Genomic DNA, 27,827 nt, shown 5'->3' on the forward strand with positions numbered 1-27,827 from the left:
TTGTTTGCATGATATGCTCTATAAAAATTTGAAAACAAATTATTGTTTGTGTTATATTAATTCAAGCAGACTGTTTATTATTGTGATTTAGATGAAGATCAGACTACCGGTACATTTAGGACCAATTTATACAGACATTGAAGAAATTCCATTTGGTTGAAATACTTTTTCCTCCAACTGCAACACACATCCAGTGTTGACACATATTATATTAGACACAGCGAGGAAGTGAGGATGTTTTTGTTGTGAGGTAAAAAATTAAATGTGAACTTCTGCCCAAATCACACATACTTTCTGCAAATACAAACACACGTTCATTCCAACCTCATGATGGTAGTTTACATCCAATGAACAAAAACTTCCTCCTTTTGATGGCAGGTTGCCACCTGATTACATTGACAAGAACACACAACCAACTATGCCCTATGTATTATGAGATTTTTTATGGTCCGGAATAACTTGATTTACTTTCTACTTGTGCGGTTAAAAAGAGATAAATATTACCTTAGGTGGTGCCTCAGAGTCCCAGAAGACATCATCTGAGGGCGATGCGGGCGTGAAAGGGGACAAAGCCGAGATAGCCATATTTGACATGGAGCTGCTGTGAGGGGCAACTCGGCTCGAGCGCAAATTGGCATTCTGGGGGGAAGAAAATACACATAGATGTCAATCTACGCCTTTTACGTAGTGTTCTGTGGAACCTCTGACCAAAACTGTCTCGAGAAAAAAGGCATTAAGAAAATCAATTGCATGTGAGCCTTTATGTCTGCTGCACAAGCAGAAATTCTAGCATAGCCCGAATTTCGGGCAGGTGCAAGACATCTGTTTAGGAATTTGGCTGACCAATATGCACCAAGATTGGCGTTGTACTATAAAGAGGGTCGTTTGACATGCGAACATTTAGACGTAAAGTAAGACCATTTGTCCAATCGAGGTGCAGATAGGCAGATACGCAAGCTCCAAGGATTCGTGTGGTGGATGTAATCATATAATAATGACAACCCTGTGAATTATTGTGGATATCAATTGATTGATTGATTTTTATTATCATCATTATTCAAATTTTTTTGCATCATCCGACTGGCTTGGACTCACCTTTTGGTGGGGCGGGGGTGGCACACTACCTATTGTGGAGAGCGGGCTAATACATAAAGTCGACTGACATATTTAATGCGCCAGCAGTTCATTCTGTATTTAATGAGGGAAGTATTTTCTGGTTCCACAGGCATTAAAAATGCTCCAGTCATGCATGGTTTGCTTGTTGCTTTTTCAAGGCATCGACATAAAGATGTCTTCTAAGTGTGATGTGAGTACACCATATTAAAATAAATAAATGAGTGAAGTTGCTTTGCTTGTGCACATTTGCGAAATTACAAAAACCCAATCTAACTTGCCTCAGTGTAGATTTATGATGCACTTTACGTCAGACTTCCACTGGTCATGAAAAAAGAGGTCTAAGTGTTTTATAACAGTTTCCTAACAAAGATTTTATGAAATAACAGTTTTATCCCCGAGAAAATGTGTCACAATTTAAAGAAATTCAAATTCAACCAGTAAGCTGTACATTATCCTTGGAGGTTCCAATGCACCGCAGTGAATGTTCATGATAGGACTGTGAAATACCTGGTTAATGTTAGCTCTCTGCATGGCTGGCGTACAAGGACTAGAACTGCTACCAGAGCCGAGTCTTGAGTGTATCTCGTTGGGGAGGCCAGCAGCTAAAAGCATCCTTGCTAACTGGGAGTCCTGATAATCCATCTAAAACATGAAGCAGATTGTGCTTGTAAGGGTGCGGTACGAGTGGGTCCAATCATGATGCCTCAGGATCTTTAGAATCTGCGGGGCAAGAAAACTCTGGCAATACCAAATTGGAGGAGAAACACTGGACCTAAAAGTTAATGGAGGAGTCAACAATAATAAGCACACAATCATGTTTTTTTTTTTTTTCATGGAACAATGAATGGTTTTAGGCTGGCCATATACCACTACCTTATACTAAAACACTTAACACATTTTAAAAACCATTTTAAGTATAATTAAAGTTTGATTTTGCAATCTTTTTGACAGTGTGCAAAAGTCACTTGGACAAGTCTCACTTTACAACTAATTGAGTAGCAGAAAAGGATGTTACTCCTAATGCTCTGAGTCAGGGAGTATGTTCTGTCCTCTGACCAGCAATCAAAACATTTCACTTATTTTCTTCACAAAAATGAGAGGTAGGGTTGGAGGTAAGAGGAGTAGGTGGAAAAAGGAGCATCAAAAGAAACAGTGAACAGACAAGGCCACACAAAGGACAGACAGCCTGTAACACAACGTGGGGAATGGCAGTGATAAAAAGGTGTTTGATAGCCAAGAAAGGCAGTGCTTTACCGCTGAGCGCTGGCAGTTTGCGGGGCAGCTGGACAAGGCAGCAGCAGCGGTAGCGGCAGGAGCGCCTGTGTTCCCGCTGTTAGCCATTAGCTTTTGGACAAATGCCTCTGGCTTTTCTCTTTGCCTCTCCCAGTCCTTCTCACTCTCACTGTGCCTGTTGTCATGCTGCAGGGACAGGAGCTGCGTTTGGTCTTTAGGTAGGGTGCGTTGTGATCTCCTGCCTGACGATGGCTGCTGATGCTGGCTCGGAGACTTGGTCTTGGCTGGGGACTGGAGATGAGGCTGCGAGTGCTTGGCCTTAAGCTGAAGCAGCTGGTATGGAGCAACAGCTCTCTATGCAGCAAACACGGAAAGCACATATAGAAACATACAGTGCCAGGAAGCGACTCAATGAAGTAGAATTTGTGTATACTGTAAAAGGGGTAAAGTGTAGAAAACATTTTAAAGAAGTCTGTAACAGGATTTTAAGTTTACCAGCACTCCAAATGCATGACAGCAGTGTTTATCGGGATATCACATTGGACAGGGATAGGGCAGACAAGGCAAATCAAACAATGCAGATTATAATGTAAGTAGAAGGCATATTTTGCACTTTTGTATATTGTTTGTTAAAAAATATGACGGCAGTGTTATTCTGGATAATATGTTGAATAGGTTGTGGGCACACAAGATAAGTTAAACAATGTCAATCATGAGCAAGCACATCTCCAGTATTTAGGCATGTCTAGCCTAATCATCACATGGTCACATCACTGGTAGAGCACTATAGATCCCTTTTCATGTTTGTAAACAAAGATGATGTAATCAGGATGAGCATGCACCGCTGATGCAGAAAGGACAGTGGGGTACGCTAATAAGATAAAGACACAGGCACGGGTGCAACAACCTACTTTCTGAGGGGTATGCAGGCACATTACAGGCGCCCGCCCCAACCGACAATTGTTTCTTCCTTCTTTCCAGTCGAAACAGTTCACCACAAATGAGTGCATTTAACAGATCTGTTTGAAAACCTTGAGGTTCCTCCTTTCAGAGTAGAATTTTTTTTGTCATATTATAGGACAAAATACTCCTGCTAATGTGGGCAAATGAGAAGAAATGAATAAAGAGCTTACCACTGACTTATTTTGAGCAGTGCAAAACTATCTACTGTATACCACGCAACAAGAAATCACGAATGACAGCGTGGACTCAATCAGGGTTGGCTAACAATAAGGAAACATTTTCAAAGTTGCTTCATTTGTCCAGTGACAACACATAGAAGTATACGTCACAGAGGTGCCTAATGTGTTTTAAGCTTTAACCTCCAATCCTGAATGACTACAGTGATGACGGTACATGAAGGCATGCTGTTGACAACTTACTAAAAATAAGAACACTTTAGAAGGAATACCGATTGACAGAACAAGAAAAATAGCAGAAAAGAACAAGGGTGCATGCTGTGAACGCCAGAGGGAGGGCAACGGTGAGAAAACAAGGAAAGGAAGACGTGCAGCGAACAGTCGAGACAGAAAGAGAAGGCTTTAAACCAAAAATGAAGACCTGCTGTGATAAACACTGGCTTAAAAGCTTGTCAGAATCTAACATTGTAGCTACTGCACTGTGTATGTCATGGTCTTCTCTCCCAATCCTATCTGGAGTCCCTCTCAAATATAGAGTTAAAAAGTCATTTTTTTTCCCACTCACTTCACATCAAAATGATAAACACGGGTTTTACTACCAGGGGTGTGCAAAATCAACTTCATGGCTACCTATATTCTTTCTCTTTACATTACACTCACATGAATGTAGCAACTGTCTCACATATCTGTCTTCAAATCACAAAATGAGTCTTACAACGTTTGCAGAGAAATTGAGATAGATTTTCATGCTCATGAATACAACTACAATTAAAATATAATTCAAATTTGTGTTTGTCAAAAAACAAAACAAAAAAAAAACAGCAGTTACCTGCTCTGAGTCCAGAGGCCTTACATCAGCATTCCACTGTCTGTCTGCATTGTCCTGTTTAAGACAAAATGCACATACACTTTATTTAAACATAGTAGACATACGTTAGTAATTGAAACAAAAGTTAAATCACCCTCCCTCTTCATATAGTATATTGCACATACATGCATATACACTACATACCCCAAATAATTAGAAAAGTCCAAGGTCCATCCAAAGATTTCTGAGAGGTGGGATCTAAAATATTTAGAGATCGCAAGATGGTGGGTAGCTCTTAGCTAATGCCATGTGCTAAATATTTTACAATGACCTCTTTTTAAGTTTCTGCGAAAGACTCATTCGATGCCCAAATAATTTCTCTATCTATACACCGTTGCTTTTGTTATTTATTGTATCTCAAAATATTACACTGATGAGATATCTGCTCAACCATTGAATGACTATCAGTGTGCCCTTTTGAAATAACTAAGTAATGTGCTCCAGAACAGTGTGAAAAGCACATTATTTCCTGTTTATAATGTTACTTCTTTTATGAGTTGTATTGACGATGTTATACTTTAAACTGCCCAGCAAATCATGACCAAATAATATTTCATGGTTGTTTTTTTATAGAAATTGTGGCAAAACAACGTAACTCGTTACTCTTACGTGCTGTTGATACATATCAGATTTGTACATTTTACAACAATTACAGTTCAAATCACGACTGTGAAATACTTTGCTAGAAATGAAAAAGTCACTCAGCAATTAGTCAAGTTCATATTTGTGTTTGAGGATCAAACCAGGGTGATATAAATCTGCTGTCCACAAATGTCTTGACAGTTTTGTTGCCAAGACACGTTTATGACCCATGGATCAGAGCCAAGGGTTTGCCAGTGGTATTTTCAAGACACTTAGATGAATCACTTTTCAACCAGATTCTCCACAACATTTTGTTGCAACTTGAATAAAAATATTCAAATATAATTTTTACCTGTTTCCTCTCATTCCTCTGATATCTGTCAATCTTTAGGATTCTGTTGTCACGGTTATCAGACTCCTCCCCAAGCATAAGCTCTTGTAGTTCCGTCCACTGAAAGGCAGCGTCTGACAGCTGTCGCCTCTGATGCTGATAACATTGCAATTAAATCCAAGTTTATTTCATTTTGTTTAGAAATAGCAAATCGCACAAATAGCACTTACATCTTCTAACATTTGTCGCTTCTCATGTTGTTGTTGGATCCTCCTCTGTCGATCAGCCATTAATTGCTGCTTGTATTGTTCTTGTTCTGCTATTTGCTGCAAAAAACAAGGCGCACATTTGACTTTAAATCACAGTTTTTCAGATTTTGGCACTCCTTCATTACAATATTGGCTGGTTGCAGTACTGTGTGTCTAGGGTTTATTTATGAAGTGTGGAGATCAACATAGTGTACACCAGGGGTGCCCAATACATCGATCGCAATCTACTGGTCGATTGCGAAGGAAGTGTGCGTATCACATTACATGAAAGAGTAGGGGATCCATCGATACTATGGCATTTGTCTTTTGATTGACATACAGGGAAGCCAATCTGACATCTGAACTTTTTACACAATACGGATGCGCGTTAATCCGTGCTAACTTGTTCGTTTACCTTTCTGCGTAGCTAGTTTCCAATTCATTCAAATTAAATACAACAAAGGGTACAAAAAGTTCAGGGGTCCTGGACAGTTCTGGAACTTACTAACAGAGAGGAAATATCCAAATGCGCCACCGCCCTGACTGCATTATTCGGTTATCCGTTTTTTGGCAAATCAGCCTTTTCCCACGTGAAGATAATTAAATCTAATTACCGTTCTATTAGGACTGATGATCATCTGAAAGTATGCTTGATGCTGGCTATCAGTAGCTACTGTCCGGAGTATGATGCCTTGGCTGATGCCATTCAGTGCAAGTCATCAGAGTAAGGTAAGGTCAAACAATAAGCTATATTGTGCAATGTGGGTCCATGCAATTATGCAAGACACACCAATATGTATTGTAGATGAAATCCTAATTCAATAAAAAAATACGTTACTTTTCCAAAAAAGAAAAAAGGAAAGAAAGAATACACTATATTAAATAGTAATAAATACATTTATATTTCACATTTCTATTGTAGGTAGATTATTTTGACTTGCTCACAAGCTGAAAAGGTCTGGGCACCCCTGCTGTACACAGTCCATTGATTGGTCAACATTCAATTGTCCCTTGTGTTACAATTGAATTTAAGAATGGAAATGAAATTATAGAAATGAGTTACTATAAAATAATTAATCTGAAAAAAATTGTTTATGTTATCTTGTGTGATAATAGAATACCAATAAAAATAAACCTGTTGTCTCTGCTGTTCCCCACCAACTCTATGACCTCTATGTCGACTCTCTTCTCGATCCTCTGTCTGTAAGCGCAGAAACTCCCGCCTTAAGGTCCATTCGCCAGGAACATTCACTATCGAGCTAGAGGAAGTGATAGAGGGTGAGAACTTGTACTTATGTATCAATGTAGATTAATATAAAAAACGTTATTAATTATTTAATTATAATTTTAATTACATCATATTTTGGTGGATGATAAAAGAATGGCATATGAAATAATAAACACAAATGTTAAGCATTTTCATGTTGGAAAATATCAGTTAAGTCATTTTCATGTTGTCAAATGTGCTGTCAGGGCCAACAAGGCCTTCCGTGATGGCTTAAACACCAATACAAACAATCTAAATTGTAACATTTGTCTCATGAAATTGTTCGATTTTATTCCCATTACGAAGTATTTCTCTTGCTTTCACATAGCTTCTACGTATAAAGGTGGGCTGGTCCATCACTCGCCATCAGCCAAGCCACCCATCCGTCATCGTCAATCTGACATAATTTGAAGGCCACCTGGTCATCTTTAGTCCGTAACTCCCTCATTACTATTTTAACTGAGCTTCTGTTATTGCTAAATTCCACTTTGTCACCTTTATTTTAGGACCATCAGTAGAAATCTGTTGTCAGTGAAACAGGAGTCCATCACTGACAGACACACCTTATGGACCGAAGGATTGACCATCACTGGGATTTAGTGACTATTCGGGTGACGGGCAAAATAAAAAAAAAAACGCTTACATCTGAGCTTTGTCCGTCAGTGTTTCCACCTTTCCGTCATTTGCAAACAAAACGAGAGTTAGTCAGTGACAAAGGCTTTCCATCAGTATTCACACAATTCCCATCTCTGTAAATGGATCTTGGATTTTTTTTCTTGGAGACACATTTTAGACTCCGCTGGCCCTAATTTGGTAGACTGGCGCCTGTCCCCTCGGCATAAAAAACCCATTTACATTTGATTAGCTATTAAATAATTTAGTTTTCTTCTGTGTCAAAATGTGCTTTCACCCTTCAAGCTGTTTGCCCTTCTTGTTGGCATTTACCTGGGTTCTCCTTCCTCCTCAGTGACCTCGTCTTCTTCCTCTTCACTTCCACTGTACTCATACTCTGGGCCCTCTGAGAAGTACCATAGGAAGAGCAAGAACATAAGATAACATAATATTAGGATAATTACATACTGTACAACTACAACCCCCCAAAACAAGGTTCTAAATTAGGAGACAAGAATGTCAATTTTAGTATAGTATGTAAATACGTACTGTAAGACACCAGACTTCCCAAACCACTTATGGTTACTGTACATGTCACCCAATCCTTTCAGTTTTTGTGTGTTTGAATACTGCTTTTTATCTACAATTTACTGTCGGCTTGCAATGTTTGGCAGATTGGGCCATATTTTCGTGCCGACAGCAAGCAGTCCATGTGCACGGGCAGAGTTTGTCTCTTTTGGTCTTTTGTTTCTATTAACATTTTCCTAAACTTTGTTCAGGTATAAATGGGCATTAGGGGGCATTTGTGCCAATGTGCTTCATTATGGGATGGAATGTTGCAGACAGCTGGCCAATCATAGTGGTTGCCATCATTCGCATTAAAATCATAGTGGTTGAAGTGCAAGCAAGGTTTGACATTGCAGGCGCAGAAATAGGACTGCCGGGGGTCTGTACATGACTTTGGGGAGTGTAAAGTGCATTTATGCAAAATCTTCCCATGTGGATGATGTAGTATGTGACGTGTTGACGTTTTTATAAATCAAATAGGATGACATCCACTACACACATCTGTGAAGGATTCAATCTGTCTGCCTGTGCTTCAATTACATACAGTGATCCCTCGCCATTTCGTGCTTCACCTATCATGGAGGTGCTACTTCACGCTTTTATAAGTGACGGGAAAACTGAGTTTTAAACACACGCTGATAGCGTGGGGTGTGCCTCTGAGCAGTGTGCGTCACTGGGGACATGTCTTGAGTTCAAGCGCAGGGGGTGGCAGCCGTCAACGTGCGAAGGAAGAAGCACCAACGGGTGCAGGAGTCGGGACGTGACAATATATATAGAATATATATAATATACAATAACATGTTTGTTCTTTTATTTATTGTAAAGGTACAATACATGCACAGAACAGCGTGGGAATGGTTATTAAGAGAATGGGAAGCAAAAACATATTGCTGAGGGTTTAAAAGGCTTTAGTAGTGTGTATAGGACCACATCGAGACAGGTAATTCATGCGTAACCGTGACTCACTTTGGTTTCCCTATGCATGATGTCCCTTGGGTTAGTGTAGTGTGGTAATTCTGAAGGTGGAGACTTTGCATTGCTTGGCAAGGAAAACCACTCTCCAATTGAATTGCAATACACCCGTGTCCTTTAATGACCAACAAGAAACACTACGTGCTGGAAATTTCAATACAATGGTGCTTAAGGTTCAAATAATACATCTACTGTTTCTCCTTTGTGGATTTTGTTTTTCGCGAGTGGTTATGGAACGCATCTCCTGCGATAAATTGCCCCTAAGTGCGAGTGCGGATGGTTGTTCGTCTCTGTGTGCCCTGCGATTGGCTGGCAACCGGTTCAGGGTGTCCCCCGCCTACTATCTAAAGTAGACGGGGGACACTTTAGCTCTCCGATGACGGCTGGTATAGGCTCCAGCACGCCCGCGACACCCGTGGGGACAAAGTGGTAAAGAAAATGGATGGATGGATTTATTAATTTACAATGTTAGTTATTTAACAGTATTTATATTTGTATAGTACTGTTTATATTATACTTGTTCACAAATGCCTCCCACCCCCCACTTTTCTGAACATCGTTAGAACATTATTATTAAAAACCCAAGCTAACATTAGAAACTTAGACAAATCTGTGCTAAAAAAGTATATGTGCATTCTCAGTAATTCAGCAGTTGCATCAAAATGGTTCTTTTGCTCCGGAACTTGGGAATGCAAGTCATTGAAAACAAATTCGCATTGGGGTTGTTATTATGTTAATTTGTCTCTCTGTTAGCTAACAGTAGTCGGTTTTGTAATTCCACACTTGATTTGTGAGAAAGCACTTAAGAGAGCTGACTTTTGACTATAAACAAGACATTAAAATGTAAATTATTCCATTATTACTCTGCTTTAAGTGTTTGATTTGAGCTATAAAACAGTTTTTCAACAATTTGCCGTGACTATTAAATGTCTTCTTTGCAGAGACCCTTTATTGAAATTATTGAAAAGCCACCCCCAAGTCCGATTTATGTGCATGAATGACATTGGACAAAGTGACTTTACAAGGGGTTTTATCTGCTTACTTTCTGATCAACCACACTCAGGCTTTACATTATATTTACACATTTTTGACTAACTGAGTGTTTTTGAATGAAAGAGTTGTCTATGCTTTTATGCAGTTCATAGAATAGATATATGCAAATAGTTATAAAGTTAATCTGTTCTATTTCACTTTTTTTTTTTAAATATTGTATAATCCTGTAAATTGTTAAATCTACTCTGCTTACTTTCTGATCAACCACACACAGGCTTTACATTATATTTACACATTTTTGACTAACTGAGTAATTTTGAATGAAAGAGTTGTCTGCTTTTATGCAGAATGGATATATGCAAACAGTTATAATAGCTAATCTGTTCTATTTCACTTTTTAACAAAAATAGTGTATAATCCTGTAAATTATCAAAACCACTTGCCAGAAATTTGGAAATCCATTCATCAATTCTATTTTACTTTATTACTTTTTAAAGAATAATGCATATTGTCATGTTACCCAATACGCCCATCCGACGCCCAACAACAAATGTCAGAATGGTGTGTCTAGCCTGTTTTTGGGAGTAGTAAAGCATCCCCAAAGAAAATCCAAGCACCTCAAAATGTAAGAGATTTTAAGATTTTATTCCGTGTTTTTTATGTGTTTTTAAAATAAACTGGAGCTACATTAAAATTAGGTGCGATCCTATCAAGGTTTTAAGATGCCAATTCCAATCGTCCATGAGTGAGATCATCCAAATTTGATTCCAGCCACATGCACATTTGCAAATTTTTTCAATTTTAGAAATGCTCACGAATGATTTTATTAATTGATTTATCAATTATTTATTGATAAAAAAAAAATTCTGAATAATTGATGAATCAGATATAAAAATTTAATTTCCATCTCTTTATTATTAAAAACAAAATAAATCAGGAGATTATTTCTAATTGACAATGCGCAAAATGCACGAACACGCGTATATTTTGATTCAAGTAAGGGTTTGCTCGCTACAGTAACAGGGTTCCTAAAGTTTGGGAATTTTAATTATAGTTATGTTTTTGTTTTGAGTTTTGTTTAGAATTGTTGGTTAGTTTTGATTAGATTTCAGGCTTTCTGTGTTATTTTTTCCATTTTTATTTTATTTTGTTGATGAAAAGTTTGAGCTAAATGTCTGTGCAATGTTACATCTTCCATCCAATATTTTCATTACATTGTAAAGAAAAGAGCCCGAATGGAGAAGGCTGAAGCCTACCCCAGGGTTATACACTTATGTTAACAAAAACATTTCATCAACAAGAACATTTCATGTTACGTTCATAAACATACAATAAAAAAAGAAGAAGTACATTTTTACCCTGCCACACAGAATTCATTATCAAATAAATATTTAATAGTTTGTTTGCTTTTTTAAATTTTTGTGTGCGTGTGTAGTCTGAGAAAAGTTTTGTGTCTGAGAGTGCGTGTATGCGTTCATATCCAGGCCAACATCCACATCTGCGTGTGTGTGCGCCTGTCTATGAATGGAAGTGTATGTGTGTGTTTGCGTGGGTGTGCATATGGGCATGCGTTTGTGCAGTTATATGAATGAGTTTGTACTCAATTCCACAAGCACCAAGGTCTAAATGGGCCAAGTAACCTGCGAATGGCTGAGTAAGCATTCCTAACTTTATTGGCTATTGGTGTACAACAAAATGTACAGGAGGAAAAGTAACACAGAGAATACTTTCCTAATGCTATGTGAGTCCCCTTTACAGTAAGTACAACGTAGCAAATAAGACCCATTTACCTTTCTCCTTTTTCTTTCGGGTTCTGTCGAGGTGATCTTTGAGCATGATGCGAACTTGTCTCTCATTAGTCAAATCTCGGATGAAGGCATGCCTCAGCAGTACCTCTGTTGTGGGTCGGTGCAGATGGTTCTTAACTAGGCAGCTATCAATGAATGACAGAAAGCGTTTAGACCTGTAAAGAGATGAAAAGAAACAAGTCAGGATGGACAAAACGGATGATAATGTGTAAAAATGTGACTAAAACAGGATGTTGGGCTTCCTGCTCTAGCTAGTCTATGAGAGCATTGTTGCATTTTATCTTTTTTTTTTAGCAATTTTAGATCAGCGCACATTAAAATACATTTACAGTACATATATCGATATGTTCATTTACAACCACACATCCACGAGAACTTCTAACTCACCTGCGGTTAGTAAGAACAGCTACTGGAAAAAATCCTTTTAAAATGCTCAATTGATGGTCGGTCTTTTGCTAAGGCAATGTTTCCAATATGTGAATTAAAGCTGACATTTGATTGATGCCTAAATGTTTTCAGAGGAAGATCCTCGAAAATGCAGAGAAGCCGGGCAGAGAGAGAAGTGAATCCTTTGGACTTTTAAAGCTACTGAAGTCTATCCTATGAACTTAGGTTTCTTATGACATTAATAGAGAGTGAAAGACAGCATGGTTCAACCACCAGTTCAATCTTTCGGGGTATATCCATTATGCAAAGGACTGAAGGAGATGACATAAGAGAGGGAGGAACCAGACTGCAAATATTGCATTGATAATTAGTCTTTTTTGATTTGTGTGTTGGAGATATAACTTGTGCTTAATTTAAAATAATTGATCATTTTTTAAACTAGTCAAATTTGCCAAGTGATTTGCATTGATTAAAATGTCTGGTTGGTCATTTTCAGCAACCATGACAAAACCTTTTTTGATTAGAAGTTTACATACATTCAGAGTAACCTGCATGTTGAAAAATCTTATTTATCTCTTTATGTCTATAGCTTATCAGCAACCGTTATAATGCGTTTAGTCTCTTTCTTATTAGCTTTATGGATGCATGCGTGCGTGTGTGTATATGCATGTAAAAGCTCACCATTTTTTGGACTTAAGTCTGGGTGGAGGGTTGCGTGGAATTAGAAACAGAGCTCTCATGGGATGCATGTCACACAGAGCTACACACAGACAGGTTCAAGGAGCAACAGAGCAAAAAAACAGTCAAGATAAATCCTGAGGGGAACATACAGTTTATAAAATGTATTAATTCAGTAAATGTCTTACGTGGGGCTCCTTCTGCCATCTCTAAGGCAGTGATGCCTAAAGACCAGAGGTCACTCTGACGAGAAAGAGAAAAAAAAAGTTTAATCCACGCGCAAACACCAACTTCAGGTTGGACTCAAGACATTACATATGTGAACGGTCTTAAAAAGACGGCTCGTCAAAAGAGAGCTGAGTCACATTAAAAGGGGTAGAAATTATTGAATAAAATTACTTCAAAATATATTGATATCTATTTTTAGATGTGCTAGATAAATAGTATACGATAATTGATGAGTGAAATTGACGAGTTTGTCTCTGGCGACTCAAGCAGTGACGTACTACTTCCAGTTCATATAAATCACCAAGAGACGCTCGTTAAAATTGTGACATGCGCACTCGGTGCTCATTCAACAAACAGATACTGAGCACTGTAGGGCTTTGAATTCCACCTCACCCAGTCAATACCATTTGAACTGAGTTACCTCAAAAGCCGACGTCATTTCCTGTTTAGCTCAGAGTGGCTCTTGCTTTTGACAGGAACGAGCCACATCCAATATGGTCGCCACATCTATTTGACGCCTAGCACGTTGATTGGATGAAGATGAGCCAGGCAGGCTCTGACAGCTACCAACTTTTGCCTTTATGTTCCAATCAGTGAAGTCATTTAAGAATATTTGGACCCTACGCTGAGTGGGGTGAGCACATGCTGCCAGCCAATCACAGGGCACATTTAGCAAAATACAGCCATTCACAGTTTCACACACATCCTCACACTATCCTAAGGATAATTTAGAGTCTTCAATTATGCATAAGTTTGGATAGTGGGAGAAACCAGAGAAGCCAAAGAAGATGCAAATAGGAAGGCTGGAGCCTGGATTTTAACTCCAATCTTCAGATTTGTAAAACATAGTTGTACATTGTACATAGAAATAAAGGTGATCTGAAAATGCAGAATAATTTTTTTAGTCATGCTTTGTGTCAGTTTTATATACCCTGTAATCATATGTAGCTTCTGGATTCTCATCACAGGCAATGACCTCAGGAGCCATCCAATAGGGCGTACCGATGAAGGTGTTTCTTCGACCAATCGTCTTGTCTAATTGTGCGGAAACCCCAAAATCCACTAAAACACACATAACACACCATATAAATAACTATGTGATTATTGCACAAATGTAAGACAGTGCCTGCAGCAATCTGCATGGGCTCAATATGACAATGTGCATGTGTCCATGTGTCATACCAAGTTTTACTTCGGCATTCTCTGTAAGCAAAACATTCTGTCCCTTAATGTCCCTGTGAATCACATGATGGGAATGGAGATGGGAAAGACCCTGAAGGACAAACATGAACAAAAATCACACATGCACACAGTCAGATGACAAATGAGGTCATAAACATTCACTGAATAGGGTAACAGTCTTTCAAGCTTGTTGAGATGCTTTTCCCCTTCAGGAAAAAATACCAGAGACTATTAGTTTAAGTGGTGGGTGCAATTTTCAAGTGTGTGTGTGTGTGTGTGTGTGTGTGTGTGTGTGTGTGTGTGTGTGTGTGTGTGTGTGTGTGTGTGTGTGTGTGTGTGTGTGCGTGCGTGCGTGTGTGTGTGTGTGTGTGCTTGCGTGCGTGCGTGCGTGCGTGCGTACTCTCACTTCTTCAAAGGGGGTTAAATAAACAGAGGAAGCAAGTCCTAATTCTGACAATGACTTCACCGTGCGATGCTGAGTCCCTGGTGGGCTTGTGTTTAAACAATAAGACAACAGCACGGCTAACCAGTGCAGTAAAAAAAAAAAAATGGCAACATACCAGCCCTCTTTGTCACTCACTACTCAGAATCCTTCTAGTTTGATCAAGAAAGTGGTTTCCGGGATTCCTTATGATGGATAATTCCAACATTAAAAATACAAATGAATTCCTTGTAGCAGGTGTGTTAAATACATTGTACTAATTATGATTTCCCTTGCCGTAATGACATTGAACCCATGTAACTACCGCATATTTATCACATACAGCATCAATAACAAACCAATAGATAACTCATTTTGAAATCTGTACCCAGTAAAAAAATAAAAATAATAATAAAAAAAAAAAATTGTTCAACTACCATATAAGAAACCCTGCGCTTTATAGTATAGTGCGGCTAATTGATGCATTTTTCATGATTTTTACGATATTGTCTGATTTGTGCGTATTCGCTTATATATAGAAATTAAACAATAAAACACCGGCGGCTTATAGTCTGGTGCGTCTTATGTATGAACAAAAGAGGATTTCCCCCTATTATTTTGTTGATGCGGCTTATTGGGTTGCAGTTTATTGTCCAGAAATTTAATATGTTTCAATTTACTTTGTTAAGGGGCTTGGGAACAAGCGGAGACAATTTGCAGTTTTAGTACTTTCAGTAAAAACATGAAGTTGACGTACATGATTTGTCTTTGTGAGTTACATAAGATGATGCAGCTGACCGAATCTGGTGCCCCAGGGGGCCTTGAGTTTGACATGACACCGTGTAATCAGGGGTAGGGAACCATGGTCCTACGAGAGCGATATCCTGCCTGTCAGCTCATTAGCAAGCTCTGTAGAAACCTGACAAGATCCTGATCAATTGGATCAGATGTGTTGCAGCAGAGAAAGACAGCAAACGGGCAGGATATGGCTCTCGTAGAACCAGGTTCCCTACCCCTAGTATAATTTGACAACTTTCAGTGATCATTTTATATGTAGCATCTATTGTTTAATTTACGGCTTTAAGAAGATATTCTTTCTATCATTTCTGCATATACCAAGCAAGAATATGCTGATTTCATTATCATATTTATGACATTTTGACTAGCCCGGGGTAGATCAGCATCTTTAAGACCTGGTAGCCCGACATGGTGACATACTTGCCCAGGGCCATAGGGGCACCATTAATATCAGACCCTGCCTTACACTGTTAAGATCACAGTGGGAAAAAATGTAATCATAAACGTGTTCCCTGGACGTGGACAAGACATCGGTGTCCATCATCAGTGTTTTTGCATTGGAATCAAGCAGCCCCACAACATATCACAACGCCTCCAGTTGCTATTCCATTACAACAGGCACATGACAGGATGGGTTCGGCATGAATTCTACTGTGTAAACTTGGGCTGGGGTTAACTTCAGATGACATGCCCTCACGCAGAGAAACTGTTTGAATGATGGATGGATGGATGGATGGATGGATGGATGGATGGATGGATGGATGGATGGATGGATGGATGGATGGATGGATGGATGGATGGATGGATGGATGGACGGACAGATATCAAATCGCTGAAGATTTGGATGACAATAACATTTAATCATTTGATTGTTGTGCTTGTGTGTTTGTGTTACTTTACCCTGAGAACTTCTCGGCAGATGTAAGCAATCCAATCCTCTTTTAGACAGTTACCCTTTGTTTTTTTTACCAAGTCAGTCACAGAGCCAGCGCCACAGTACTCCATCACCAACTAGATAGGCAGATACAATCAAAAGTTGTCGTAATGAATGTTTTGCACCTTACTCATACATTTTGAACAGCAAAACTGAGAATCAAACATGACCATCAAAAGTAATGATATGTATTGCTAGCAGTCTCATGTTCACTTGAAACAGGCTGTACAGATTTTCAATTACTCACTAACTGACTCAGTCAAAGTCGTGGCAGTTAGAGCTCACAAAGGACAGAACAGTACGGAATAGTGAAGGAAATTAGGAACAGCAGGATATATATGTTATATCTGGACAAGCAGAGCCACTTGTTTTTTTTGTCATTGCCAATCTTGACTCCACGATCTTGACGATCAGAGTTGTTTGCAGTTGACTAAGGACTGCTCCAAAGTTCACTGTGTGAGGGGCAGTTTTTGGAATAACGGCGTTTAAAATAAGGGCGTTAGGTAATACCATTATTTTTTTCAGTTTCATGGTAATCTAACTAATTACTGTTTCCATCGTTATAACGCTGTTATCATTATTGAACGTTAAATGCGGTGCGTTACTATGAATTGATTGAATGAACTGCGTCATCCTGACGTAACCCATGATGCTCCACACACAAAGTGGAGACTTTATATTGTTTAATTGTTTACTTTTAAAGGAAACACTAAAAGTACAGAATGTCTACCGGGTAAGAAATTTAGCTCACTGGTCAGTGCTATGGGCTCCCAAGCCCGATATGTGACTGAGGCGCAAAAAGACGATTTTGAATAATAAACTGCAATGCAAAAACGCTTATTTTCACCCTTGTTATACAGATTCAACCTGTAAAATAGAGGCATTAAAATAAATATATGCATCATTGAACTGTGAAAGAACAAACCCAGAGCTGGTGGTCCTGTCCAACAGGACCTTTCTTAACAAAAGCTCCATAATAAGTTGCGATGTTTCTATGGTGGGAATAACTCTTTAACATGTTGATCTCCAGCTTTATTTCCTCTTCTTCCTCCTATTGAAAAAAAAAAAAGAAACAAATTAGGATCTTTGCATTCTTTTTACAAATGTAAGCTGCAAAACGTTAGTGATTTAATACTTGTGAAAAAAGACAGGTATTTTTTATTTTTATTTTGATGAACTTGTAATTTGCTTTTGAAAAAAAAAAAGGATCTTTAACGGGTCAGATGTTATTTTTGTTACACAGCAAGTACGAACAAACAACCACAATTCTTTTACAGTTCTGCATCAAAAGTTGTTTTTAAAGATCAACTTATCAGCACATAAAAAGGCTTTCAACACAGTTTTGGTGTCTGTAGAGATTGTCGATTCAACCTGGTTGAAAATTTTTGTTACCGTTCATCCAAAAAAACACTTGAAGTCAGGGAAGTCAATTTCTTTTACACTAAACTCATCCAATCATGCCTTATGGACCTTGGCTTTGGCAATTGAATTAAGATTACATGTGAGTATTGGGCATGAATGAAACATCTTATTATTTTCTTATATATTGTACATTTATATTGTAATAGGACCGGGTCAGACAATAAAATCATGTAACCAATGTAATACTTTAAAATGATGCTCTGCTTTAAAATATGGTTGTAAATATTATCTACAGCAAGTTCCGTATGATTCCTCACTAAATTCTTGAGTTAGTCATTTGTTGAGAAGGGTTGGACAGCAATCTTTGTTTTTATTTACTAAATCCAAATGATGAAGTCCTAAATCCAAGCTTAACTGAGGAAGACAGAGGATGGGGTTGGGAGAAGAGGTAAAGAAGCTGGATGTGGATGTGAACCACAAGGCAGGAAATAACTGGGCCCTTGTATCAGTCGCTGACCTCCTTTCATTTGCCACAGGAAAAGTGGGGTTAGAATGACACGGTAGAAGTTGAACAAACACAGCGCATCCTGCTTGTGTCTGCACTGTGTGTGTGTGTGTGTGTGTGTGTGTGTGTGTGTGTGTGTGTGTGTGTGTGTGTGTGTGTGTGTGTGTGTGTGTGTGTGTGCGCGTGTGTGAGAGTGTGCGCATGTGTTGAGACAAAGGCATGCTAATGAGTATGGTCATAATTTTTGAACGCAGACAAGAAAGGGTGTGTGTCTTCACACTAAACACCAACATAAGCAAATGTTGACATTCGACTTAATGCTGGTTAAGCTATTAATTAGGACTAAAACTTGATTGAGTTTTTTAAAAGGATTTAATCACATTCCTAAAACCCAACACTAAATTCAAATGTCATGTATGACTTAATCCAGACTAAACTGCCAGTCAAAGCTACTTAATTACTGTATTTTTCTCACCATAAGGCACATTTAAAATCCTTTAATTTTCTTAAAAACCGAAGGTACGCAGCATTCAGTTTACTTCTGTATAATTAAAACTAGCATTGAGAAAAACTCAAAGTTCCGTTGTCCTGTTTATGAGAAGATTCTCTCAGGAAGGATTGACATTGACATGCATTGTTTTTTTTCCCTTTTAACTACATTCTACGTTATGTCCAGATATAACTCCTTTTCTGCTATCTCTCCTTACTGTTTCTCTCTCTCTCTACTCTGTTTGTTGTAATAAGCCACCACTTCGGCTTGAGGCAGGCTGAGACAAATTGACAATCATGTGTGAACGCTTTGAAGTGAACGAGAGAGTTGGCTCGGAGTTTGCTTTTCCGCTTTAAACGTTCAAACTTTGACAAGCAAACAGTGATGCAACACCGCTTATTTCTAGGTGTTCTCTCTACTGTCATCCAGATTTAAGTGGAAGGCGAGATTGTCTAATTTGCGGAGAACAGAAACAGAATTCTGACCCAAACAAAGCCTACATTTTAAATACGTCACAGAGATTCAGTAAACCTGTTAAAAACTCTAAAGTTACAACAGAAGTGGTTTTCTCCATCTTTGTTTTGAATCAACACTACAGTATTACAGTATAGAATGATGGGTACTAGTATTCAGCTTTATCCAGGCTGATTTTCAAGTACTTACTACTTTTTTTACTTTTAAGTACTTGAGTTGCGATAATAATAATTACAAAGAATAAAGATAAAATGCAACGTTACCTCTGTGACTTCCATGACTTTGATTGCGGCCATTTGACCTGTTTTGACATGGCGACCCTGTTAAGAACCAAGAAGAACGACAACAGCATGAGCATACGTATTTAAGTCATACAATGTATTATGGACAACAATCAATGTACAAGACACAACAATGTACACGATGTATTTATAAAATTGTGTGAGGGATTGTCATGCCAAGTAACCCTTATTCATACTCTCCTTGACATTATTTCTATAATTGGGACAGAATTTTGGCATGAGCATGACTGTGATAAATAAGGAAATGGCCTTCCTGTCTTTTCTGTCACAATGGTGTCTGTTAACACTGCTGTCACCACAAGGTACAAATGCGAAATGTTCTACTTATTAACAGCATGCGTAACTAACACACACACACACACACACACACACACACACACACACACACACACACACACACACACACACAACACAACACACACACACACACACAGCCAGAATTCATGAGGCCAAGCACTTTGTGACACTGTCCAATACATCTCACCCAGACTTACACTCTACAATTGTGGTAATGCTGAAGGAATCAGACACACCCATCAAATATGGAGAATATAAATGCAGACACACATAGACACAGAGTGTCAGTGTTCTATAAATATTGTGCCAGTGAAAAGGTTACAATAATATATGAATACATATTTGATTAGATACAGTCGAGACATTTATAACAGAGAGCAAATGGACAAAAATAACAAACTCTTCTTACCTCAAACTCTTTCTTTCCCTTAGAAAAGCTGTATATCAGCAGCAATCTTTTCTTTGTCTGTTTATCTCATAAATAGCAATCTCTACTTTATATGTACATGTAAGTATGGACAAAATATACAGTTGTGTTCTATTCTCATCTAGCTCCTTCATTCTCTTCATAATAGGCTTGTCTCGTAACAAGAAGCCATGTTGATTCTAACCAAACCTCATCCTGTCTAGTACAAGAACATACACGGTCAGATGTGACATGTTTATGCTCAAATCACCACCTCACCACTTCGTTAGGTGTTTCTTCACCGACAAAAAATTCCCAAAAAGTAGTGGATCCATTCATTTTCTGTACCGCTTATGAACCCAAAAGAACTTGTGGCATGCTAGCATTGTTTTAACATGCTGGCCCAATTGCCTAGTGGCCCCTCTCAAATTGTAAATCACTCCTTATCCAATGTGTATGCATTGTCTAGCAAGAAATTGGACTTTTTTGCCTCGTTGGACCGTCATGGAGACACTTGTGTTGCCATAAAACTGAACTATATCAATATAAAAGGTGTATTATCGGCTCTAATGCGTTCTTTCAATTTCGTTTTTCCTAACCTTAACCCTAATCAAACCACACGTATGGTAAAGAAAAGCCTAAAATGTGGATTTTAACAAATGTATTTGGCAAGTTATTTGCGGGTCAGTTCAAAACAAACATCATATTGCGACACCCACGTCAGCAACACACTCGGATGATTAGCTGCTTTCCTCTTCTCTAGTTTTCATCTCTCTCTACCTCTTCCTTCCTCCCCTGTGCTAGGACTCTGTGCCTCTCACCTCTGTCTTCCTTCCTTTATCCTGCCTTGCTTGCTCCCATGGCCCCCTTATGTCTTTTTGTGTGGCCCCTTACAAACAGAAATTAGTTGGAAGATGTTTCCTAAAGTCCTACTTTTATGGGTCAGCATGAAAAGAGAGGAAGTTGAGCTTTTGAAACCAAAAAAGATATAAGGAAGTGTAAGTGATTCATTGTTAAGGATTGCATTATCGTACAGTCTGGCCTTTTAAGTTTATATTTCACAATGATGTCAAGCACATCAGCTATGGGAGCAGCATGAAGACAGGGTTCTTGCAGGTTTGAGTATGGGAAGTTGAAGTCATTTTTAAGACCTTTTAAGACCATTACGCATATCAATGTAAGACCAACACACTGTATGACTAGAAACGTTCTAATTCTCTCAGATCATCTCAACGCATGTCATTTATTCAATCAGTCAAAGAAAAATATCAAACTCATGAAACAGATGATCAAAATACTATTGGATGATAACAGAACTTCCTGAGAACCATATTTGCAACACAACTAGTATACACAACAGTAAATTCGAACTCTACATATGTCTGAGCTCATCTCCTTTGGCACAGTTTTGAGGGCTTTCATTTCAGTAACTTTTGTGCGACCTTCTAAGGGCATTGGACTTGGCCAGAAGCTGAACCATCTTGGAGCCAACCTTGCTTTCAGCTTGTTCTGTAAGGGCATCTACTTTCCTGACTTCCTTGACCAGAGACACTTGACACAGCATGAATTCCGCGGGAAGAAGGCCTAGTGGACACGCAATGTGATTATTAGTTTTCACCGCATAGAAAAATTTAACTGATGATTCCTCGCTAACATACTTTTTATTTTCTGCGAAAAATGCTTTGTGGTTATGAAAGAAAATACCGCATTTTCCGCACTATAAAGTGCATCGGGTTAAAAGGCAAAGACTCAGTTGCGGGGGCTAATCTGTACTTAATCCATATAAGGAGCGCCGCATTACAAGGCGCATGCATGGCATGACTTACAGTAAACAAACGGGAAGAAAAAAACTGGAGCAAAACTGTGAGTTTGGTTGTACTTATATCTACTTTTTAACAATGTACTGTACTCAGATTATTGTTCATCAATATTCAAACTCAAATTCATCAACGTCCACATCTACTGTAGCCGAATAAAACAGTTGGGCAAGTTCGCCATTGAAAATTACAAGTTTCCTCTCATCATCGTCAAACTTGTCACATTCTTCGAAATGATCCAGGCTTTCCAGAAAGCTTGAATTATGCCTCGTAAGCATGTCTCTTTGTCAATGCCATTTCCTAAAGCTCTTTGCCTTGCACAAACTGACGTAGTACGTATTACGTAGTTCTCAGATCGGTTTACCGTCCCGGGCTACCGGTTCAACACGGTTTATCGGGTCTGCATATCACGTCTATACATACTATTACATTCCCATAGCGGTAGTCACACAGTAACATTTATAGATTTTGGAACTCATTCCACACAAAAGGCGCACCTTCGGTTTTTAAGAATATTAAAGACTTTTTAGTGCCTCTTATGCGGCGGAAAATGCAGTAAATTTAAGATGAGACTGGTTAAAGTTTAAGACCTACGACGAAAATATGGGTGTTTCAAAGACTTCATAAGGCCTTAAATTTCACTTTTTTTAAATTTTAAGTTTTTAAGAATCCGTGAGAACTCTGGAAGCGAAAGACCCTTGACAAAGTGACCCTTGACAAAGAATAAAATGCTCATTGCAGATGTTCTTACTTTAGATGCATTTCACATTTCTTTAGAGGTGTTAAAGATTATGGATCAGTGACAATATCAGATGGTCATACAGTTCTCTTTTCAACTTTAGCTAAAAAAAACAAAAAAAAACGAAGCAGTACAATGTTGGGGTCTGCAATGGAGTCAGAATTTTCACACACGGAGACACAACACAAGAACACACTCGCGCTCGCGCACACACATGGACGCATGCACACACACGCATGCACGCGCACACACACATGCACGCACACACACACACACACACACACGCACACACACACACACACACACACACACACACACACACACACACACACACACACACACACACAGAACACACACCGTCATTCTCTTTCTCTCAGAGCAAGGGAAGTTCCTTTTACAAACAAGGAAACGCCCAGTGTGTGTATGTGCAAATGCAAGCATGCGTTGAGAGAAAATAATGATGAGACGTAAGAAGAACAGGCACAATCTACTTAGAGGTGATACAGTATCGGTTGAAAATCATCATATGTCCTACATTCCATTTTTTTACTCTAGCTGAAAATAGAATAATCATACAGGGACTCTTTTAAATAATCGTCAAAACAAGCACCACACCACTACTGGACTGAAATAGAACTTCTATTCAGTAACAGTTTCCGAAGGAGACTATCAGACTTTTATAAGAACATTCTTTGTCCTATTTGTCTACTAGTTGTCTCATGTGATTATTACTGTTGAATACAAGGCAGGGGTGGCGGAGGTCCTTGCCTTGGGTGGATGTGTGTCGTAGAAAAAACTGGAAAAGTAGGCCACAAAGGAACAAGGTCAGTGTCTGATTTGGGAAATGAAGGAGAAAGAAGTACTCAAAACATGTGCACCTAAATCTCAATTTTACTCACTTTGATCCTACGTGACTTTCTGTCCAAGACGGTTTGGTCACTGACCCAAATTTCTGGGCATAAATAAATGTTCAAGTTGTATTTTAAATGGATGATTACAAGGACCGTACAAAGAATAAAATGCACAAAAACTGCACCCACCCGGAACCCTCCCCTCACCCACCTTGAAACCTGCATCTCTACAAGAAAAACATGGCTGACCCACAACTTCCTCAAACTCAACAGTGACAAAACAGAGCTCCTCCTCATAGGCACTAAATCCTTCCTCAATAAAACTGGACCCATCTCACTCACCATTGACTCCTCAACCATCACTCTCTCCCCTCTGGCACGCAACCTCGGTGTTATCTTTGACCCTACCCTGTCCTTCCACCCTCATGTTAGCTCTGTTGTCAAGACCTCCTACTTCCACCTCTGCCGCATCGCCAAAATCCGACACTGCCTCTCTCTCCCTGCAGCTGAATCCCTCATATATGCCTTCATATCATCCCAGTTTGACTACTCCCTTCTCACTGGCATCACTGCTCACTCATTCCAGAGACTTCAACTAGTCCACAACTCTGCTGCCCGCCTCCTTACCAACACTCGGTCCTGCGAACACATCACTACCATTCTCCACTCTCTTCACTGGCTCCCCATCAACAAGCGCATCAATTTCAAGATACTCCTCCTCACCTCCTAACCCTGGCTCCCCCTTACCTATCAGACTTCCTTATCTCCAACCGCCCCTATATTAACCTGACCTATATTAACGTAAGAAAGGACCCCTTCTCCTGTCTAAAAACACACCTTTCTACAAAAACAACACTCTATGACAACGCGTATTCGGGGTTAAAGCGATTCCCAAATTCTGGACCCCATAGTCCACGTAAAATAGAGATTTTGGTGTTTGTATTCCTGAAATAATATTGAAACCGTAAATAAACTTGGGTTCTGTAGACATTTTGATCTGTATCACAATTCTATTGGGTATTCCACAACATGTGGTTTTATAAACAGTGAGTTAAGATTATAACTCGAGGTTATCTGAACCCCTCATGACTAAACCCGCGCAGTCGATCCGAAAACAACGGTTATGAATTAAGTCGATCAACGCTGCATTTTAGCATTGAGCATGTTCTTGGAAAATCAATTATCTATCGAAAGTCAAACTGCAAAAAAATGTTATTAATAGTATTTTACGGTACTTGAACAACAAGTCCTCGAAGCATATGAGGAGGAGAAAACAATTATAACCAGAAAGCACAGCACCATTGTCTCAGCCAAGGCATGCGATTCAATTTGAGCCCTGAGCAACGGTGATGTCATTTTAAAAATTTGGTGGATTTAGCTCATTAATTCAAATTCCACATTCTCATTATTAATGACAATGCTGTGTTTGATCTGTTGGGGCACATTGAACATACTGAAAAGAAATTATTGACTTGACTTCCCCTTTAACATAAAACATATCTGTATCGAGAAATTAAATTAAAAAAAAAATCAAATGAATCATAAATTCTGAAAGACGTGTGTAATTAGTACACGATGTCAGTGGCAACACCCATTGTTTTTGTAATTGGTTGTTTTGGCACTACATAGAACTGAGATGGCACAATGATTTGAAACATGACTACACTAAGCATATGGTACAAATAAAATGTGAATACAACACAAGTCATCACATTTAGTATTCAAGAAAATTCCAGCGAAGACTCGTGGCTTCAACATACGCATTGTCTTCTTAATTGGAGATGCCACAACGGTGTATCACTTAGAATGCTTACTAATGGAGATGAGAGTGCTAACATTTTATACAAACACTTTCATTCACTTGATGGGAAGCAGAAACAAAGTATTCTACATATCTTAGGTCATGGGTATGATTTCTTTTAAGTCAGTAAATTCTGGTATCATACGTCCACATCCTGTTTTTACTGGTTCAGAAATTATTTAAGTGGGGTCATGAGCTCATGTGCGTCTATACCCTTGTGTAAGAGAAACCTGTGAGTGCATATACGAATGTCTCATGTGCTTCTTTTGCCACATCCAGGAAATAGAAAAGCAATCATGACTCACACCCAACCCAACCTTTTTCTTCAAGTCATTCAAACTCATGCGACATTCACACACTTAAGGGTTGATGAGCACAATCATTCTTTAACGTCAATGTCAATTCATACCAAATGTAAAGCAATACAATTGCACAATTTTTAATTAATGATAATAATAATTAATAATTACTCTTATTATTTTATCACATCATATCCAATTTAGCCAATTTCAGGTGATTTCAGATAATTGGTGTACAATCTGGTCCACATGTTAGTGAATGCTTAAACATGTGAACGCTTAAACAGTTTTTTTTTTCAATGTTTCTCCAGGTAAGCCAATTGAGGACACTTTCTTATTTACAATGGTGACCTGGAAACGTGAATAATCACTATAATGCCCTACTCACATCAAGAGTCCAACATTACTGAACATTGGCAGTTTACAGGCTTTCACAACTACTTTTTAAGAGTGATAGACAGAAATTAATTTAATAATTAATTTCCAGCAGCAGCTCAGAGATGCTTGGTTTGCATGATCTACGTATTATGAATAGCTTTGTAGGAGAGGAGGCAACAGCGTCTATGTATGAAATAACTGACAACAATTTTGCTGTCAAGAGTTCTAAAGAAAAATAATAATAATAATAAAAATAACAAGATCTCATTGTCTGGTATCACAGCTTTGTATATATCTTTGAATGCAGGTAGTGAAGCTCTTCAAATGTAAGATAATTCATTATTTTTTTTCTGTGGTTGGTGCACAGGCACAATTATGACACAATGAAGTAGACCATGACATTAAACAATCTCTGGTGGACAAAGAGGCGAGTGAAATACCTTTATTTATTCAGGGCGCACTAAAGAAAGGGTTGATTTATCAGTTTGACCTGGATTTAAACAAGTTTATTTTGGGGCTCTTATGTCACACTGCTTCACCACACTTTCTGAGAACCATTCATCACCAGACATTATCGTGACTGGTTGGCTGGTAGTGTCCAAATCAGATATCAGCCAATACCAAGATGCTGTACTTACACTTCAAGTGAATCAACTGCGCATGTTATCTTGTAATCTGCAAAACATTTCTGACAACCCTGTAACAGCAGAACAAATGGGAAATGCCCATAACAAAAAAACATCCAAACTGGATCAGTTGGCATTTCTGTGGATTATTTACTTCTATTTCGCAAAATTCTAGATTCAAATCAGTGAATGTATTGGAACCATGTAGAAGAAGGCATTGAAAAAGTGATGTGATTTATACTTTCAACAGACAACATTGAGATAAATATGGCAGTGATCACAAACCACAATACTCATGCGTGCATGCACAGATTCTGCATAAAGGAAGTGAAGCTGGTGTCTGTAGTCCTTTGTGCATTTTCTGTAAGAAGCTTACATGTGTCTCTTACCCTAAAAACAGAAGCAGCTAAAATAAGTTTTGCTTACAGTGACATGAATATTGTGTTGACCGTTATGTTTCCGTGCTGAGACAAATCGTGATATTGTTTCTAAATCAATCAGGAAATTTTCAATTTCTACTACCAATCGAGTGTTGAAGCAAAGAATTTGCCAGTGGGTTTGTTTTTCCATTAGTTACAATTATTCAAGGTTGAATCAATTCATCTTCAGACTCAAATGATTAGAAAAAAGTCAATCTCAGAGACTTGAAGAGAGAATTTTTCCACATAAACTAACAACTTTGGATATGCCTACCTCTATTTGGAGATATCTTTCAGAATGCGTGTGCAAGCTAAACCTCCTATCCACTCTGAACTACTTTTGCAACCATAAGAGTGTCAGTTTCATGCATTTAAATACACAAGCCAAGCAAACGCTACGTTGCGAGTGACGTCTCTTTCTTCACCGGATGCTGGTCATTGTTATGTCCACACACTGGACAGACTGAGATTGCATTTAATGTGGAATGTGAACATTTACACACACGCACACACACACAGACGCACACACACACAGACACATAGACACAAACACACACACACACACACACACACACACACACACACACACACACACACACACACACACACACACAAATTGGATCCCACCAAAAATCCAAATTGAGCATTAAGACCTGCAGTGTGAGCATAGATTAATAAACCTGACAGGTACTCATTA

The 27,827-nt window shown here is 38.6% G+C and overlaps 1 protein-coding gene across 2 annotated transcripts in view; it reads right to left on the reverse strand.

Annotated features, from left to right (window-relative positions):
• Positions 1-27,827, reverse strand: part of LOC147061154 (mitogen-activated protein kinase kinase kinase kinase 4-like) — a 44,675-nt gene that overhangs the window by 15,268 nt on the left and 1,580 nt on the right. Inside the window, exons 3-18 of one of the 2 annotated variants that reach the window (XM_085901150.1) lie at positions 19,459-19,515; positions 17,290-17,415; positions 16,331-16,441; positions 14,212-14,302; positions 13,961-14,091; positions 12,990-13,044; positions 12,805-12,883; positions 11,719-11,891; positions 7,730-7,802; positions 6,653-6,776; positions 5,500-5,595; positions 5,291-5,425; positions 4,318-4,371; positions 2,371-2,703; positions 1,624-1,758; positions 505-639 (exon numbers count right to left, since the gene is read on the reverse strand). In XM_085901150.1, the coding sequence (XP_085757276.1) occupies positions 505-639; positions 1,624-1,758; positions 2,371-2,703; positions 4,318-4,371; positions 5,291-5,425; positions 5,500-5,595; positions 6,653-6,776; positions 7,730-7,802; positions 11,719-11,891; positions 12,805-12,883; positions 12,990-13,044; positions 13,961-14,091; positions 14,212-14,302; positions 16,331-16,441; positions 17,290-17,415; positions 19,459-19,515 (1,908 nt within the window). The remainder of the gene's footprint in view (positions 1-504; positions 640-1,623; positions 1,759-2,370; positions 2,704-4,317; positions 4,372-5,290; positions 5,426-5,499; positions 5,596-6,652; positions 6,777-7,729; positions 7,803-11,718; positions 11,892-12,804; positions 12,884-12,989; positions 13,045-13,960; positions 14,092-14,211; positions 14,303-16,330; positions 16,442-17,289; positions 17,416-19,458; positions 19,516-27,827) is intronic. The other variant, XM_085901158.1, reaches the window with a different exon arrangement.

The sequence above is a fragment of the Syngnathus leptorhynchus genome, chromosome 2 (assembly GCF_054491065.1).
Source record: "Syngnathus leptorhynchus isolate UIUO chromosome 2, UIUO_Slep, whole genome shotgun sequence".
Lineage (NCBI taxonomy): Eukaryota > Metazoa > Chordata > Actinopteri > Syngnathiformes > Syngnathidae > Syngnathus > Syngnathus leptorhynchus.